The sequence below is a fragment of the Danio rerio genome, chromosome 5 (genome assembly GCF_049306965.1).
Source record: "Danio rerio strain Tuebingen ecotype United States chromosome 5, GRCz12tu, whole genome shotgun sequence".
Classification (NCBI taxonomy): Eukaryota; Metazoa; Chordata; class Actinopteri; order Cypriniformes; family Danionidae; genus Danio; species Danio rerio.
In genome coordinates this window covers 33,843,573-33,861,229 of record NC_133180.1, presented here as the reverse complement: position 1 = coordinate 33,861,229, position 17,657 = coordinate 33,843,573, and the positions used below count along the sequence as shown (strand labels likewise).

General features: G+C 36.4%; 1 protein-coding gene across 2 annotated transcripts; it reads left to right on the top strand.

The window, feature by feature from the left end:
- The first annotated feature begins 3,134 nt into the window (after positions 1 to 3,134).
- kank1b (KN motif and ankyrin repeat domains 1b) lies at positions 3,135 to 17,648 on the top strand. Of its 2 annotated transcripts, XM_005171890.5 has the most exons (12): positions 3,135 to 3,349; positions 6,635 to 6,731; positions 7,473 to 9,836; positions 9,915 to 10,001; positions 10,610 to 10,709; positions 11,003 to 11,116; positions 11,205 to 11,292; positions 11,896 to 12,115; positions 13,627 to 13,769; positions 13,881 to 14,081; positions 14,212 to 14,310; positions 17,122 to 17,648. In XM_005171890.5, exons 2-12 carry the CDS (start codon positions 6,695 to 6,697, stop codon positions 17,179 to 17,181), a joined length of 3,513 nt encoding a protein of 1,170 aa, XP_005171947.1. In that variant the 5' UTR covers positions 3,135 to 3,349; positions 6,635 to 6,694; the 3' UTR covers positions 17,182 to 17,648.
- Positions 17,649 to 17,657: the final 9 nt, after the last annotated feature.

The window sequence follows — 17,657 nt, the reverse complement described above, 5'->3', positions numbered from 1 at the left end:
AAATTGTGATATTGGACTGGATTTTTAAAAAAAAGAAATGTTTGATTATATCGCTGTAAGATGTTTTATTCCACACACTGCTTTATCAAATTTTTTTTTTGTACGATTATTTTAGTTGTTTTACAAAACAATTTTTGCTTCTTAAAAAGAAAAAGCAAATGTTTCTTTTTTTTCCTCCTCTAAATTTACAAATCAAGTTTCTGTAGTGAAACGGGCCCAATATTAAAACGATGTGTGCGTTTATACACGCTTTAAGAAGAACTAAGCTGAAGTGTCCATTAGAGTTCAAAAATATATTGACAGGTTTCATTGAAGAGTGAACCACGTCGTCATGTCTTATTCCTCTCTATGAAAGTCTGTGTGGATTCATAAGTGAAGTGAAATACTGGGATCTTCATGTACTCTTATTTAAGTTCCCAAGGAAAAGAATCGCTGCATGTTAACCATGAATGAAAAGTGATTTCATGTGGGATCTCTCTGACCGGAGTAATCCTCTTCTTCAGACGTGTTCTTTCAGTTTATGCAGTGAAAACGTTGATTTTAAGTCATTTGTTTTGCCCATCTATAACCTGTTATGTTCAAAATAAATCCAAAACCTTTTTTTTTCAGTCATAGATTGATACTTTTAATTTGTATGGCACAGCTTTTGCTTTTTAAAGTCCCTTGATTTAAGCAAGCAGACTGGCTTAATGCACATTCTTTTCACATAAAGATTAAATAATATGTTTGGTCCTTGCAAATGCAGCAATATCATAGCATCGATAATAATAATAATTTAAAAAAATGTAATACCATTATTCTAATTTGGGGTATGAGATTCTGGAGTATTTGTGTTGAAGTTTAGTTTCCTAAAATGTTCTAAATTGCACTGTCATTTTAGATTATTTATAATTAACCAAACGTTAGAGCTAAAACTTGACAATCTATGCTTCGCAAGCCAGCTTAAGACAAATCTAAAGAAATTTGGTTTTGGTCTCTCCCCTGTATTTCTCAGCAGTCTCATTCAAATGATACTTTTCAGTGTCTCCATGGGCTGTTCAGTCAGCCGTTAAAACCCAGTTTAGGAAATCTGGTGATGTTCTTCTCTTAACTGCATTTATGTTGATCTGTGCAAAGATGCACCTCACTGAGGCTTGCCAATGTAAAGTTACAGATTTAATTACTGATAATTTACCATTAAAAAGATGATTTGTAAATACAACTGCTTAATAAAATTATACAAGAAGACTTGTTTTGCGTGTGTCAATATATAAACAATATATTACATAATGAGTGTGTGTGAATGAATGTGTGTGGATGCTTCCCAGTGATGGGTTGCAGCTGGAAGGGCATCCACTGCGTAAAACATATGCTGGATAAGTTGGCAGTTCATTTCGCTGTGGTGACCCCAGATTAATAAAGGGACTAAGCTGTAAAAAAAAAATGAATGAATGAGTGTGTGTGTGTGTGGATGCTTCCCATAAATATATACTGGCAGCTATATTGCAGGTTTTATTGTATAATTTACATCACCAAACCAGAGAAAAATATATATTTTTTTAAATTCATGCATATTAATGACAAAATGTGGTAAACTTAATTAACACCTTTTTTACAGTACATAGGAGAGATGTGTTAGTGGTCAAATTACAAGACCTCTACAAAAATATCTATGGAGATGTATGTACATTATATGTGTATACAAACAAGCTTTCAAGTCACCAATCTTTTTTAAAGCAAGTTCACACGAAAAAATTCAATTCTGTCATCAATTATTCGCCCTCGAGTGGTTCTAAACCAGGTTTTGGTTTTTAAATTCTGAACCAGTTTTTTTTTAACACAAACGAATCATTGACATCCCTGGTAGAAAGAAATAGAAGTACATGGTTTCAAGTTTACAACATTCTTCAAAATATCATCTTTTGTGTTCAAAAAACAAAAAAAGCTCAAATTGGTTTGGAACCAGTCAAATGTGAGTAAATTATTTTAATTTTGGGGTAAACTATCCCTTAAGGATATTTTTAAATAGTTTCTGAATTTTGTTCATATGCCAGCTGCCACAAAAGAACCACTTGTTGATTATCAGCAAAATGTAAACGATAAAATTGCAATGTATGTGAAAAAGGCTATATTTAGAATGAATTACTGATAAAAAAAAAAGTATTTTTATATTTTATATTAAATTATTTTATATATTTAAAATGTGCCAGCTCGCACTGACCTTATTTGCGACAAATATCTTTTAGATATTCAAAAATGCTAAATACACTGAAAAAATGTCGCAAAATTGTTGCAATATGTGTTGATTTAACAAACAAATCCAATTCAGTAATGTTCAACTTAATTTGTTGTTTAAATTCAGCCCAAATTAATTGTTTACAACCACTTAACTTAAAAAAAGGAAATCCAAGGAATCATAAATAATTTTTTTCAGTGTATTTAGCTTCTTTTTTTTTTTTTGATTATCTAAAAGATATTTGTCACAAATAAGGTCAGTGCGGGCTGGCACATTTTAAATATCTAAAATAATATAATATAAAATATAAGAAAAACCTTTTTCAGTAGTAATTCATTCTAAATATAGCCTTTTTCACATTACATTGTAATTTTATCGTTTACATTTTGCTGATAATCAACAAATGGTTCTTTTGTGGCAGCTTACAAACTGCAGTCCTAAAATGCAATGTCTGTTCACTGGAAAATACACTTTATATCATCCAAAAAACGGCAGAAACGATGAACTGATTTTCATTTAGATGTTTATAGGCCTGTGTAATAAATCATTCTGAACGTTTCAGAGAAATTCATAAAAGAACCAGCAGATGTCGACATAATTATCAAATTTAACTTCAGTTTAACATTTTTTTTCTATATTCTAACTTATTAAAGTATGAATAGTATCTGCTATTTACATTATTAGAGTACATTCAGGTTATATAATTATGTTGAATACAATTTTTAATCAGAAATAAATAACATAATTATATGTCTGGTTGTTTCGGCCAAAATAACATAGGCCTATTTACAATTATTTATTTAGTTATTTAAAATACCGCCTCAAATGATGTAATATGGGAAAGTAAGAAATAGGTGGGATGATTTGCTAGTATAATACGCTTACTTGTCAGATATAGCTCTTCTGAACTAGCACTGATGGAGCTCCGCCGCTCACCTGCCGTATCGCGTCATGGCGTCAGCAGCAACTCCTCCATACGCACTCACAGAAGAGCATGGTAAAGTTACTGCCAGCACCGTCTGTTTAGGCTGAACGTACATAAGGGGAACCCAAGTTCAAGATAAACAAAACTGATCAGATGTAAACGCTGAGCGAGTGTGTTCGTGTCCATCTCTGCAGTTGTGCTTCGCTCTGGTATGTAAACAACACAAACGCTCACACACACCTGCACTAATGTAGATGTGATGATGTATACTGGAAGTTTTGCTCAGCGTTATCTTGTTTCATTTTGAACTGCCCATCAGTAATTTGATACATATTTGATTTGATTTTTGAATGTTTTTATGAATGTAAATATATATATTTTTAAGAAAAATGTAAATTAAAAGCATTTATTTCTGGCAAATTACTGAGCTGGTCATTACACTAATTTTCCCCTTATTGTTTTTGTTTACATCAATGTTAAAGGACTGTGGTATTAGTTCTGGACTTGGGCTCTGTGGTACAGCTAGTCTCCAGTCATTGTGTAATCCAGTGATCTGAAGATATACTGGCCTGTACCAGGAACAGATTATGGCTATTGTTGCATATTTACATAGCTCTCCGCTAAAGCAAGTCTTGAGACTGCAGTGTGCACAATTAACGAGATTTGTCTTCCCTCTTCATAACAATTCAACAAAATAACTTAATATATAGAACAAAGAGCAAGTTTTGATGTTATGCACACAAAGTTATATGAACATTATGAACATTTATGAACATGAACAATATGAACATTTGTTACATGCATTTAGTTAAGTTGTACCTTTTGTGTTTTCATAGTCTGTAAAGTATTCATTTGTGTTATTATTATCCATGAGCTGTTATTTATGTCTATATAAATAGTTTACTTATTTATTATTTTCAGTTTTTCATTTATGTCCTTATGTCTCGATGCTCATACCATATATTTTCCTTGCACATTCATCAGTGTGCCTTCATTGGTGCCTGTTTTTCGTCAATGTGTCCTCTTACTGCCAAGCATTTCAGCTGACACACTGCTTACCCAAAGCAGGTCTCATGTTTCAGATATCTGTCCGCATTGACAGTGCAAGCTTCTCCGGGGTTGCAGTTTTTTCCTCGCTCTTTATTTCTGTCATAATCAGAAAGGAGTGACATTACATCGTGGACACAATCGTGACCCTGGGCAACAAAACCAATCCTATATTGAGTGGCTATATTTTTGGCTATAGTCAAAAACGCATTCTATGGATATTCTATGTATAAACTATAGATATGTTATGCCCTAAATCATTTAACTATTAAGTAAAGATCCTGCTGTAAATTTACAAAACTACATTTTTGATTAGCAATCTGCTAAGAACTTCATTTGGAAAACATTAAAAGTGATTTTCTTAGTATTTAGCCTTAATGAAGCCTTAAGTATGTAAATGCAAAGCTCATTGATTAAGCTTTTAGATAATGGATAATACATTTCATTTTTTTTTTTTTTTTTTTTTTTTAGTTTTGTGGTCCAGGGTAACAAATGGTCTTGCTTGTTGTTAGTGTATAACTATGGTTTGATTTCTGCCTCTGCAACTGCAAAAACAATACCTGAAAGCTTTGTTTAAATGAGAGTGAGTTACCCTAATGCTATTCTATAGACATAACTCAAAAGAATACATTTTAGGTATTGTAATATTTTCCATTTAATTACAATAAAATGAGACTGAAACTTAAAGGATAAAAAAAGAAAATGCAAAACAGCTCTAAACTCACCGGCCACTTTATTAGGTACACCTGTCCAACTGCTCTTTAACACAAGTTTTTAATCAGCCTATCACATCACAGCAACTCATTGCATTTAGGCTTGTAGACATGCTCAAGATGATCTGCTGCAGTTCAAACTGAGCTTTAGAATGGGTAAGAAAGGTGATTTAAGTGACTTGGAACGTGTCATGGTTTTTGGTGCCCGACGGGCTGGTCTGAGTGTTTCAGAAACTGCTGATCTACTATTATTTTCAGGCACAACCATCTTAAGGGTTTACACAAAATGGTACGTAAAAAAGAAAATATCCAGAGAGCTGCAGTTCTGTGGGTGCAAATGCCTTGTTGATACCAGAGGTCAGAGGAGAATGGCCAGACTGGTTTGAGCTGATAGGAAGGCAACAGTAACTCAAATAACCACTTGTTACAACCGAGGTATGCAGAAGAGGATCTCTAAACGCACACTACCTTCAACCTTGAGGCGGATGGGCTACAGCAGCAGAAGACAACACCAGGTGCCACTCCTTTCAGCTAAGAACAGGAAACTGAGGCTACATTTTGCACAGGCTCACCAACGTTGGACAATAGAAGATTGGAAAACCTTGCTTGGTCTGATGTGTCTCAATTTCTGCTGCGACATTCAAATGGTAGGGTAAGAATTTGACACCAACATCATGAAAGTATTGATCCATCCTGCCTTGTATCAACACTTCAGGTTGGTGGTGGTGGTGTAATGGTGTGGGGGCTATTTTATTGGCACACTTTGGACCCATTAGTACCAACTGAGCATTGTGTCAACGCCACAGCCTACCTGAGTATTGTTGCTGACCATGTCAATCCTTTTTTTGACCACAGTGTACCCATCTACTGATGGCTATTTCCATCAGCATAACACAGCATGTCATAAAGCATGGATCATCTCAGACTGGTTTCTTGAACATGCCAATGAGTTCACTGTACTCAAATGGCCTCCACAGTCACCAGATCTCAATCTAATAGAGCACATACGGGAAGTGGTGGAACGGAGATTCACATCATAGATATGCAGCTGACAAATCTGCTGCAACTACGCGATGCTATCATTTCAATATGGATCAAAATCTCTGAGGAATATTTCCAGTACCTTGTTGAATCAATGCTATGCAGGATTAAAGCAGTTCTGAAGGCAAAACTGGGTCCAACCTGGTACTAGTAAGGTGTACCAAATAAAGTGGCCAGTAAGTTTATATTCCATATAGTCATCTGAGGCTTTTAGACCGGTTCATTCAAATGTTAAAATATGTTGAAAGATTCCCTTATAATTTGTCTGTCTTCCATCCTCTGTCTTATATTTGGGTGGTGTGTTGCAGATCTACACGAGGCTTCTTTCATTTCATATCTACAGCAGGGGGCAGTATATGAATATATTCATTTTATGAGCTTGATGACTGAACAGTTTCAAACTTTACCTTTATCTGTTAACCACAAGTTACCAACTACAAAATCTTTATACACTAAAGCAGTTTATACATAAAATATTGCATCAAAGTGCCTTTTATATAAATAAACAGGCAAAATAGTAGAACTGATTGTTAGTAACAGGATGAAAGTCATCAGTTTGTTCAGCAATATGCACAGTTCCATGAAAAACAATGTCATTTTCCAGATTCAGTCTGTTCAATGTTGAAACGATTTAGTTCAATATCATTGTCAAAGTGTCTAATTTTATATTTCTGTCTGTAATTCTTTCCCTAGTGTATTTACTGCTAAGAAGGGAGAAATTTTATCTTTGGTTTTTGTCAGTCAACAGCTGTCATGACTCAAGAAACGCACTTCCACCCTAATCAACAAGGTAAGCAACTGTTTTTTTGTTTGTTTGTTTTTTATATAGCATAAAACGGTTTTGAAAGTTCTCAAGTTCACTCTTTCTTAATAATGTAAGAGAAGGTTTATGTTGGGTAATTTTTATTTTCAGCTTAAAGGCAGTGTTAGTTTAGCTTTTTTATTACTTTTTGAAAGAAAAGTTTTGCCAGAGTGATGAAAGAGGAAGGGATTTAAAAAAAAAAGCAGTGGGAGGAGAGAAACAAAATAAGAAGCTGAAGGCCTCCTGTTGGAGAAGAACAGTTGGAGTAAGACAGGGACAGAGAGAAGAAAGAGAATTTTTTAACTTTACTAGATATTTATGAAACTGCAATATTACTTTCTGTGAAAATTCAATACTGCAGGTAAGACATTGTATAAATATCTCCTATTTGGTCATAGTTTTTCCTGAGGGAATGCATATTATTGTACAGAAATCAGGCACATTTGAAAAAGATACTCTGAATATGAAATATTTATATGCATGTATCAGATGTTCTGTTTTTATTCTTAATTCTAAAATGTATTTGGTATATTTTAAGTCTGTTTTATTCACTTTTTTCCATCTGTATTCTATACTATTTTTTAGTCATGTTAGTCATTTCCTCGCTCATGCCATTTCATGTTCTTAGCTTTGAACTGTCTTTTTTTTTTTCTCATTATTATCTCATAAGTATTTTTTCTCTTTTAAAATTCATCTGCAAAAGTAATTTTGTCTTCATTGTTTAAACAGATTGGAATGAGATCACTTCTGATGCTTTCCAGAAAAGCCCATTCAGCGTTAATACACCATATGGGTACCAGCTCGACTTAGACTTTGTTAAGTACGTGGATGATATTGAGCGAAGTGACACCATTCGGCGATTGCGTTTCAACAAACGGCCTGGGGTGGCAAATGCTGCCTCCGAGCCACAACACCCCATAAACCCCACACACCGGATTTCCTCAGAGTCACTGTCCTCAGTGAGCAGTGATGAAGCCAAGAAAACGTCTTCATCTTCTTCTGCTGTCAACAGCAGAAGACCACCACTTCCCCATTCCAAACCTAAAACTTCCAGTCAAAGAGCTGATGTCCCGCAAGACCTAATCACCTGTCAGAGGAATGTAGAAGGGAAGCCCACACCAACCACACAACCACCTACCCCAGCCAAATCCAACCCTGTAGTGGAAAAGACTTTAATGGAAACATGCAGACGTTTGGAACATGAGAAAGGCTCTTTACAGCAAGCACCGCCAGAGCCACAGCCGCGGCGTAGACTGGCCAGTTTTGGTGGTGTGGGATCTAGTGGCACCTTGTCTCCATACACAAGCTGGAGTGCCCTAAATCAAGGTGCTAAGATGACAGTATTAGACCAGCCCAGAGAACGCACCTTGATATTGGGCAGTGCCCTTAAAATCAGCCCCTCGAGCTCTGGCCGAGCATCTCCAGCTAGTGGTGTAAGCCCACTCCATCTGCAGATGGTCAGGGATCAGATGGCAACTGCTTTACAAAGGTTAAAGGATTTGGAAGAGCAGGTAAAGGCCATACCTCTACTACAGGTCAAGATCTCTGTTTTGCAAGAAGAAAAGAGACAACTGGCTGCCTTAGTCAAGAGCCAAGATGAAGATCAAAAATCAGGGTCTAGCATAGACCAAGAATATATCAACAAACCATCAGTGGAGGGTTGGGAGCACAAAACCATGTCTACATTGAAAGATTTCCAACTGCTCAGTGTTGAAATGCAACTGCTTGAAAGGAAGATCCAGGATGCACGTATTGAATCCTCAGCCTTCAAGATGAGGGATCGAGAGTCTGTTGACAGGGGCATTGATGAAGCCTTTTGTAAGGATGGTACCATTGGTGCAAAACTTGAGACTCAGTCAGTTGCTGTTGGCGTTACTGAGACTATGCTAGGGGTGCTATCTGACAAAGACGAGATGCAACAGCAGACCATACAGAATTTAACCTACCAGGTTCAGATACTTGAGGCCGAGCTAAAAGAAGCAATGCTTAAGTCAGAAATGGGTCGGATGAGGAGTGAGCTTCGTGAAGCAGAAGCGAGAAACCGTACTTACAAGAGTTCCACTGCACAACCATTGGTCAAATGCACCGCAACCCAGACTGGGTCTCAAAATCACACTAACCTTTTGACTCCAGCTGTTGGGGGAGAATTAGGAAGGATTTCTGTTGGAATCTCCTGCAAACCCGAGGTTAAGATTGTCTCTTCTGGCCCAGATACACCTATGGTAGATTGGGAAGTACGGAGAAGAGTAGAGCGAAAAGATCAGTGTGTTGGAAGCAAGTGTGCAAAAACACAGAGTCAATGTGTTGGGACAACAGTGTGCATGTGTGATGCCACCACAATTACTTTAGAGACAATGAAGAACAGGAGGAACATTTCCTACCGAACGGTGGGCTGCGGTGACTATATGGTCAATGCGGACCTCAGACCAATCAAATCCTTTGTTTCCCAAGGAACTGTCACTGACCCTATCAGAAGTGTTGACCTGGGTGTAATGGTAATCCCTCAGACTGTGTCGCAGCGTACTAGCACAGCCTTTTGCACCATCTCACGCAGCACCAGTACTTTGCAGGCCTGCGTCTCCGAAGCCAGCACCAACACAAAGCACACACTCACCAGAGAAAGACATACCAACACGGCCAACACAGTCACCAGATCTCTGGCAATTGGGGATGGAAAGGTTTGTGACAGAGTGGCTGCTGTTCAAATGCGAACTGTTGGAACCACTGCATACCTAGACGGGTGCACTAGTGCTCCTGATGTCCCAAATGTAAAGACATGTGACATCGGTGTTGGGATGGCAAATATAAATGAGAATATCCTCATCGGACTCCATACACGCAACATTGCATGTGGACCATCGCGTCTCCCGGATCCAGTCAAAACGCGTAGCATCGGTGTAGAAGTGGGAGACGGTAGGATACGTGACCCAGAGGGTCAGATGTTTGTGCAGAACGAGCCTGGTCTTGATCATTACATAGATCGCATGCAGAAATTACTTAAAGAACAGCAGGACCTGTTAACAGACAGTCACACCGGGTCAAAACCTGACCTCATTCTCCAATCCCAGTTCTACTCAGATGAGCAAATCAGAGGTAATGTTGTGTATATTTGCATGTCTGTCTTTTTGGATGCTTTCAGCTAATTACTTGCTTGAATTCTCTTGTTGCCAGTTACTGAGCACAGCCAGGCATCACACGAGGCTTCAGGCATTAAACCGAAGAATCAAATGGAGTGGCAGATGTCCACTGCTCTTCATGGTATATTTTTACAAGTCAAAGACATCTCAAGTCAGTTAACAAAGTAAAGCAAAGTTAGTAAAGCATCTATGTAGAAATGACCCCACCCAACAAAGGAGTGCATGCATGATACAAAAAGAAGCCGAATAGATTTTTTCAAAGCAGTCCTTTGCTGTGGAATTTGTACAGGCGGCGAAAATAGCTCCCTCTGGTTTGTCTTTTGGCTGAATAAGCCCTACACTTAGAATATTTGGGTTGTTGTTGGCTTATGTGGAATGCTCTCATGTCCTCTGGTATGTGGCAGGCAGAGGAATGAATACCATTTACACTGCAAACCTCATGGTTTCTGAAAGGCAGGAATGCCTGTTTCATGAGTTCTTAATGCAGAATAAAAAGAGCCTTCAGCAGGTGCTTTTGTGTGCATGCTTAGGTGATGTCAAAAAGGGGCAAATGCATTCAGTTGGCCTCAGACATTTTTCATGACAAGAACCAGTAAATGTATTTTCAGTATATTTTATTGCAAGTACAGGGAGATAAAAGTCAACTATATGCAGATTTATTTCAAACTTTGGTATGGATTTGTTGTTTGAAGTTAAGAGATGCAATATTGAAGTAAATTGCATTTTCAGGCTCTTCTGTTGATGACCGCTGTATCAGGTCTGTCATGAAAAGGAAAAGCACTAATCTGACGTCCTCAGATAGTATGAAGACTAAAAGTGCAGCAGTTGGGTAAATAAAGTATTTCTTTATTTAATCAAATCTAATACAATAAACTCAAAGCTCTGAATTATTGCAAGTTCTTTAAATAATTAAAATTATATTTTAGATAAAAAAAAGAAACTGGAAGTCACTGTCTTCCGTAGTTGTTGTTTTTTTTTTTGTCCGATTTGAATGTCAGTGGCTACTGGTAGAAGAACTGTACCTTGCTGAATTAGAGCTGGTTTATCATAGCACTGGCTTGTACAATGTATGTGCTTTTTATTTTAATAATGCACATTTTTTCATTGTCCTTACACACACAGAGGTATTATGGTCCCGATTTCTGAGGGTGGTGATTCTGAGGATGGAGAGAAGAAAAAGAGGGAGAAAGAGGAGAATGCCAGAATTAAAATGAAGATTCCTAAAAGAAAAGAAAGGTTGATGTATATAGCAAGATTTGTTTTATGACTGCAAGATGAATCCGCTGAGCCAATATTAAATTGTGTCTTGTTTTCTACTGCATAGGTATAGATTTAGTGAGAAGATGCTTTCTGCGTGCCAAACTCTCGAGATTCACCTCAATGGCAGCAAGACCATATCCAATAGAGAACATGTAAGTTACAGAACCATAAGGATGATCTGAGATGTAAAATATATAGCCTCATGCTGTCTATTACAGCTCATAGTAGTTTTTTTTTATTTTTTATTTTATTGACTTTTCTGAAAAGTTAGTCATTTCACCCATTAGTTTAGTTGCTTTGTAAAACACACAACATGTTCAGAAAGTGTTGAACCATGTCAGGTCTATATTTAGTATAAAAAAATTGTAGAATCTTGTGGGAATAAATTCTCAAAGTTCAAAATTCAAAAAAGTGCAAACCAAACATAAATGATGATGCATTGTGGAACTGTATTTTACAGTCGGAAAAACTGTAGAGAAGTTGTTGATGTGCTCTGTTTACCCTCATCCCATAATTACCCACTGGAATATAGATCAGTTTTATCGGTCCTCTGTGGGATTTTGTGGGAAGTTTAAAATTATAGTGTTGCTGTATTTTGTTTTTGTGTTAAAAGTCATTCAAGTTCACTTGTGACGCCTGCATTTGTTTATTTGGTTTTATTCTTGGAATTGTATGTCTAAAAAGTGTCTGTGGTTTCTCTACTCAGCTTTGTTTTGTCTAATTTTTCTGCATTTTGTCTGTTTGTTTTGTGAAAGCGCTCCTGTTTGAGCACAGTGCAGCAGGAGTGGTTCTGTGTGTCCAGTCAAAAGAGGGTTTGCCCACAGATCGTGGAGGACTTCCTATTCGCCTGCTGCCAAGTCTCGCCAGACGTTCTCTGCTATGTGGCCAACATGCCTGACCAAAATGGCAACACCGCCCTGCACTACAGCGTGTCTCACTCTAATTTCAGTGTAGTAAAGGTTCTGCTTGCTGCAGGTACACATAATTGTGTTGTTATATATACTTTGAGGAATATTCATAAAATAGCACACAAGAATAAACTGTTATTTTATTTTTTTTATTCTTCTTCAAGGATAAATTAAAAATGTGATCATCAACAACACATTTTATATATATATATATATATATATATATGTGTATATGTGTATATATATATGTGTGTATATATATATATATATATATATATTTATATATATATATATATATATATATATATATATATATATATATATATTACGGGATGTGATGAGGTAAAAAGTTGTCTCGCGAGTTGTGATGTTATGATGAAACGTGTGGGTGAATTTAGCACTGAAGATTGGATTTAATTTGAGTTGCAAATCACGTAACTGTTTTTTTTTTTAACCGGAGTTTAGTGACTGACACGTCCAACAGAGGCTACAACTGCAGCCACACACATTAACCATGCTTTATATCCATGCGATGGAATAGCGCTTTAGATATTCATATAGTCATAATCACTGTAAACACAAAAGGAATTAAAATGTGGAGTATTCTTATTCCAGTTGCATTATTGAAGTGTAAAGATGGAACGAACCGCCAACTTATCCATTTAGTTTTTACGCAGCGGATGCCTGTCCAGCCGCAACCCATCTCTGGGAAACATCCACACACACATTCACACACACACACACACACACACACTTATACACTACGGACAATTTACAATTTAGCCTACCCAATTCACCTGTACCGCATGTCTTTGGACTGTGGGGGAAACCGGAGCACCTGGAGGAAACCCACGCGAAGGCAGGGAGAACATGCAAACTCCACACAGAAAAGCCAACTGAGCCGAGGTTCGACCCAGCGACCTTCTTGCTGTGAGTGAGGCGACAGCACTACCTACTGCGCCACTGCCTTGCCTATATATATATATATATATATATATATATATATATATATATATATATTTGTACAACAGTTCTGTCTGGTTCTCGAATCTGGTTGGCTGATAGCCGTGATATATTTAATTAATATCAGCACCTGTACAGCGTCTTTAACCTTTGTGTATTCTATCAAATGCTGTTAAATTTATCACAATTTCTTGCTATTTATTATAAATATTATCACAATTTCCATTAAACTTTTAGCCATTTTAACTTTAGAAAATATTTTCTAAGCCCTAAATCAATACACTGTATTAAAATGATTTCTGATTTTAATGGGTGATAATTTCATCTTTCCATTGCAATAATAAATTAGTTTTGTAAAATATATTCATATTGAAAGCATTGTGAAAATATTTTACAGTATTACTGACGGCAACAGACACTTGGGTTGAGTCAGATCTGTGTGCTACTGCTGTTTATGTTTGTCATATCTTATATCAGTGCTTTTGTAGTCATGGAATTTCTAAGAATGTTGGTAATCTGGTGTCTACATCTTTTAATGCACTGCAAATTGAATTTGGCTCAGTGTTAAAACTATCAAGAATTTTATGAATTGATTAATAATTTCCTCTCGTACAGGTGTGTGTAATATTGATCATCAGAATAAGGCTGGCTATACTCCCATAATGCTTGCCTCCCTGGCTGCGGTGGAAACTAAAGAAGACATGATAGTGGTTCAAGAACTTTTCAGCAGAGGTGATGTTAATGCCAAGGCCAGCCAGGTACCGTGTGTGTGTGCGTGTGTGTGAATATTGACCATGTGATTATCCAGTATGAGTATTTAAAGAGGATCTGTGGGATCTTTTGTGTTTACTGGACTGTTTTTTTCTCAGGCCGGTCAGACAGCTCTCATGCTAGCGGTCAGTCATGGGCGTTTGGATATGGTGCAGGCTCTGCTGGCAGCTGGGGCAGAGGTCAACATCCAGGATGATGAGGGCTCATCTGCACTCATGTGTGCTGGTGAACACGGCCATGCTGACATCGTCAAACTCCTACTTGCCCAGCCGGGCTGTGATGCCACACTGACTGACAATGTGAGTAACCGCATGACTGTCTGACAGAAATAATTTGTCATTTTGGTTTTATATTTGTGTTTTGCCTAAATTTGTCTGTGACCTTTGTGTCTGTGCTTTGCTTGGTGTGTTTGTGTCTGTGTGCTGGAAGGATGAGAGCACTGCTCTGTCTATAGCTCTGGAGGCCGGACACAAAGATATAGCAATGCTCATCTACGCACATGTCAACTACTCAAAGAGCCAGCCTAGGGTATGACTGTCTCTTATTTTCTCATTGCATTTCATTTTCTTAAGCGCAAAAGTGTATTCAATTTTAAAGTCGTTTCACATTTTATTTGTAAAAAGGGTCTAAAAATATTTGAGCTTTTTAGCTTTCAGCAACTTTTAGGGATACATTGCCTGACAAAAGTCTTGTTGTCGATCGCAGTTCTAAGAGAAACAAATAATAACTTCAAGTTGATGATTTGGAAAAGTGACAGAAGGTAGATTTTTTTTCCAGTGAATCATCTGTTGTACTGCATCCCAATCATCACAAATACTGCACGACACCTTTTGGAACCCGCATGGACCCAAGATTCTCACAGATATCAGTCAAGTTTGAGGTTTCATTCAGTATGGGAGTGTGCGAGAGATCTGAAGAGTGGATGGCAACATCAACAGCCTGAGCTTTCTGTCACGAGATGGGGAGACACAAAACACAAAAATCCATGTGCAGCAATTTATTTTGACAAAAACAAAGGAACTTTGCACAGGAACTTCTTGCAAGATACAAAAATCTAAAAATTAGTCCAAAAAAAGAAACTGACAAAAAAAAAAAACTTAAAATAAGCAAATACAAAAACAGAGCAGAAGTGCTAACAAAAACAATCAAGAATAAAAAAAATATATATTAAACAAGGTATAAGTGCTAACAAAAACAATCAGGAATCCAAAAATAAGCAAATACAAAACTCGATCACCAAACAAGCACACTAGACATAAGAGTCAAACAAAATCCTAAGTCAACTAAAACACAAGACAAAAGGGTTTATAAAGACATGGCTGCTAAATTAACAAACAAGAAACAGCTGTAACATAATGACACTATCAAGTCATTTGTGTTGCCCATTACATTACAAACCACAGAAGAGGGCAAGTTCTTCAGCAGGACAGCACTCCTTCTCATACTTCAGCCTCCACATCAAAGTTCCTGAAAGCAAAGGTCAAGGTGCTCCAGGACTGGCCAGCCCAGTCACCAGACTTGAACATAATTGAGCATGTCTGGCGTAAGATGGAGGAGGCATTGAAGATGAATCCAAAAGATCTTAATGAACTCTGGGAGTCCTGCAAGAACGCTTTCTTTGTCATTCCAGATGATTTATTAATAAGTTATTTGAGTCATTGCAGAGATGTGTGGATGCAGTCATCCAAGCTCATGGGAGTCACACACAATATTAATTCATTTTCCACTGCACCATGACTTTATATTCTATATTGGACATCATTTCTGTTGAGTGACAAGACTTTTGTCTTAGCAAAGTCAGACTTTACTGTCCTAATTAAATAATTCAAATCAAGACTTGATCATATTTTATTCTGGTAAAATAAGCGTAATCTAGAGGCCTTTGCCTTTCATACAAGCCACTTCTGAAAGCAAATGATCAACTAGAAGTCAACTTATTATTTGCTTTTCCTAAAACTCGAAAAGATTTTTGTCGGGTAGTTTAGTTAAACACATTTAATTGTATTGCTTTTGTGGTGTAGATGATCATATGGTTGGGTGAGTTCAAGCAGCCACTAAAGACCAGCTGCTCTGTGCCTACTGTCCTCATTTTAGCATTATGTGATGTGTGTGATAGAAGCCTGCTTGCTAGATGGGATTTAAAGGGACAGTTCATCCAAAATGATTAATTCTGTTATTATTTACTTGCCTCCCACTTGTTTCAAAACCTTTTTGAGGTGTGTCTTTGTTAAAAATAGAGGTTTATTTATATATATAAAAAAAAGTTTTTTTTTTTTTGTTCCTTCCATAGACGTTAATTGCTGTTGATATCCAGGATTTTGTAGAATATATTGTTTGTGTTTAAAAGACAAACCCACTTACGTGTGAGGAAATGATGAGTAATTTTTCATTTTTAGGTGAACTATCCTTTTAAACTTTGCAATAGTAATTTGGTTAAACTTTGATAGGCAAAAAAAAAAAAAACGAATTCTATACCCACAATGTTTTGTGTAGTTTTGCTGCTATCAGAGTAGAAACAAAAGCTGCTGCTTGGCATGTTTTTTTATGCTGTCTCTTTCTTTGTTCATTTGCTTAAATAATTCAGTGAACTTAAAAATACCAAAATAATCCAATATTTAATTTTATCTAAAACTAACACCAATATTAAATTTTATCTTTTACAAAAAGTAAATAGTAGTTGACCACAAATTAAACTTTTGAAATATAGCCATGTTCATACATTCTCTTCAGAGAGCAGCTGTGGCACAGTGCTGTTAACTGGTGCGTCTCTTTGATTAAATTCAGCCTTGTGAGTGTTTTATTTAATGTTTAAAATATATCAAATGTATGTTGGTTTGCATAAATGATTAACATCACATATAAATAAAATACTTTATATGTTTTACTTATATATTCCCAACTCATGATGTATACATAAGTGATGTTACTGCTTTAATATTTACTCAGTATTTTTAATTTCCATCATCAGGTTGTTTGTTGAAAGTGTACAAAATAGACATATTAGAGACCTCTTAAAGAGTGTACAGATGCTGGCAGGATTTTTCACCGTATTTATGTAGTTTGTTATACCTTGTGTGTTGTTTCTGCATTTCTTTTCCATCTGTAAAAATAAGCTTTAGTTTAGTGTTGACACCTTGTGGTCAGATTTATTAATGCAAAATACTGTGCACATACAATATATATTTATGTGTATATTTTCTGGTGATGAGATTCTGTTCAAACCCACTGTATTTATATCCTACCATACACATAAAAACCAATGTATAATTTGAAGATTACCAGTCACAAATATTTCCTAACTAGCAGCACAACTGTTTTTGTGTCTTTGTGTGTATTCAGTCACAGGGTTCTCCTCGAAGCAAGACTCCACCTGCTTCTCGTACCAGCTCTTCTGATTGATATGACATGCTCTATTCAACCAGTAAAACATCCCTTCTGAACTACCTGGTGTTGAATCACACGACGAATATGGCAGATTTAATATTAAAGTGAGCAGGAGTCCTGAAACCGCACTGCACTCACTGCTGTAGGGATAAGCCATATGATCTGCTTCCTTCATTACTGGCTATAATTCTCAAATATTAACAGTGCAGTTTGCAGTATTAAAGAAACATATTTTTAACTTTGACTATTTATTATTATGAAAGAAAACTGCATGCCATATCACTTTTAAATTTTAATTTTATGAGATTATATGCATTTTAGGATACTGTATAGGTGTTGTATACACACACATTTAGCTTGATTTAATTACTTTTAATTACATAATTACTTTTTCCCACGTACAATTTTAAGAAATCTTAATAAAAGGAAATATGTGTAAATGTCATGTGAATATACTCTTAAATAAAAACGTGCTTACACCACCACCTTGT

Excerpts from the sequence above, each read along its gene's own strand:
- kank1b (XM_005171890.5), top strand. The coding sequence starts at position 6,695 with ATGACTCAAGAAACGCACTTCCACCCTAATCAACAAG. Across the intron at positions 10,710-11,002 it reads ACTAAAAGTGCAGCAGTTGG|AGGTATTATGGTCCCGATTT; the intron begins GTAAATAAAGTA and ends TTACACACACAG. Across the intron at positions 11,293-11,895 it reads CCATATCCAATAGAGAACAT|CGCTCCTGTTTGAGCACAGT; the intron begins GTAAGTTACAGA and ends GTTTTGTGAAAG.